The 1,382-nt window shown below is 42.2% G+C and overlaps 1 protein-coding gene across 1 annotated transcript in view; it reads left to right on the forward strand.

Annotated features, from left to right (window-relative positions):
- ablim2 (actin binding LIM protein family, member 2) overlaps positions 1-1,382 on the forward strand; it is a gene marked incomplete in the record, with an annotated part of 95,611 nt that overhangs the window by 69,221 nt on the left and 25,008 nt on the right. The window contains 1 exon segment of the mRNA XM_014017478.1: positions 1,252-1,284. Within this exon segment, the coding sequence (XP_013872932.1) occupies positions 1,252-1,284 (33 nt within the window).

Genomic DNA, 1,382 nt, shown 5'->3' on the forward strand with positions numbered 1-1,382 from the left:
CACTATGAGAGACAAAATAATGAGGCCATGTCAGCTCAGATGTTGCCTGTATTAACAATGCCCACGTCTAATGTTGGGGAACCAGGACATTCTGATGAGAAATGGACTTTTGGAACAAGTCATTCGTAGATAACAGCAGAGAACTTAACACTGTTTGTAGTGCTATGCAAACAAGCGAGAGGATGTGGGAACTATGGAAAGTTTTATACCAATCATCCAGACTGATCCAGAAACAACTCCAGACCCAGWGTTGCAACATTTGAGTGAGAAATCTGCTATCATACCTAGATTTTGACCATCAGAATATGAATACCAAGCCCCAATGAAAAACCATGAAGACCTGAAGTGAGGACAGCTGACCTAAGAGTGAAAATTGTGACCAAGTTAGACATCTACAGCAAGGCTAAGTGACAAGTACTCTCGGCCAGAGGGTATTTTGAAGGCAGTCTACGTTTTTAGTCTGTGGGGGGAAACTGCTCAAAAACCCACACAAGCACGAGACAATRCRAGGAGAACATGCAAACTCTGCACAGAAAGACTACAGGTTCGAACCAGGGATCAAACCCAAGACCTTCTTGTGGTGAGGCGTTAATGGTAACCACTGAGCCATCATACTGCCCAAGCCCCCAAGCTGCATGGGCCTGGCCGTTCAGCCAAATCATGGTAAAAAAGTGGCCATGGACACTGATTCCAAAGCAGAAAAGTAGATAATCATTAGTCAGTAGTTCCTACATCATAAAGACTGTTATGGMTTCAGACTCCCTCGACTATTTGTCTGATTCTTAACATGATTTTACGTTTATATGTAAAACATAACRTCATTACAGTTTGAGTGAACTCAGTTCCAAAGCAGATTTTACTGTCCTAAAACAACTCCAGGCTACAGAATTGTATAAAGTAGTTCATGCAAACACAGACATACCAAATATTACTCTGTCATCATCAGTTTCTTGGGTCTTATTGCTTTAACTATAATTATTGTGTTGCTTTTTGCACTGCCTCCGCCATCATCCCCGCTCATTTCTGATAGAAAATCTGTTCATCAATCCTACGTTTGTTTCCCGAGCACAGCTAACCCTAAACACTGCAGTCACATCCTATTTCTGAGAGAAAAAAAAACTTTGAGCTGTTTACTTTGTGTTCACTTCATCTTTTGTCACCCATTGGTTGTGTTGCTGGAAGGCTAACTCATATAATCCTCACATATGAGTTCATCCTAATCATTGGCTTTCTCCTCATTTTCATTTGCAGTCCCCCCAGCTGCTTTCTCCTACGCCCACTGAGGTAATGTGATAAACTATGTTTCACTGCGAGTGTAAACACCCCCCATCTGTGCTGTGTGTGTGTGTGTGTGTGTGTGTGTGTGTGTGTGTGTGTGTGTG

The sequence above is a fragment of the Austrofundulus limnaeus genome, unplaced genomic scaffold (genome assembly GCF_001266775.1).
Source record: "Austrofundulus limnaeus strain Quisiro unplaced genomic scaffold, Austrofundulus_limnaeus-1.0 Scaffold169, whole genome shotgun sequence".
Classification (NCBI taxonomy): domain Eukaryota; kingdom Metazoa; phylum Chordata; class Actinopteri; order Cyprinodontiformes; family Rivulidae; genus Austrofundulus; species Austrofundulus limnaeus.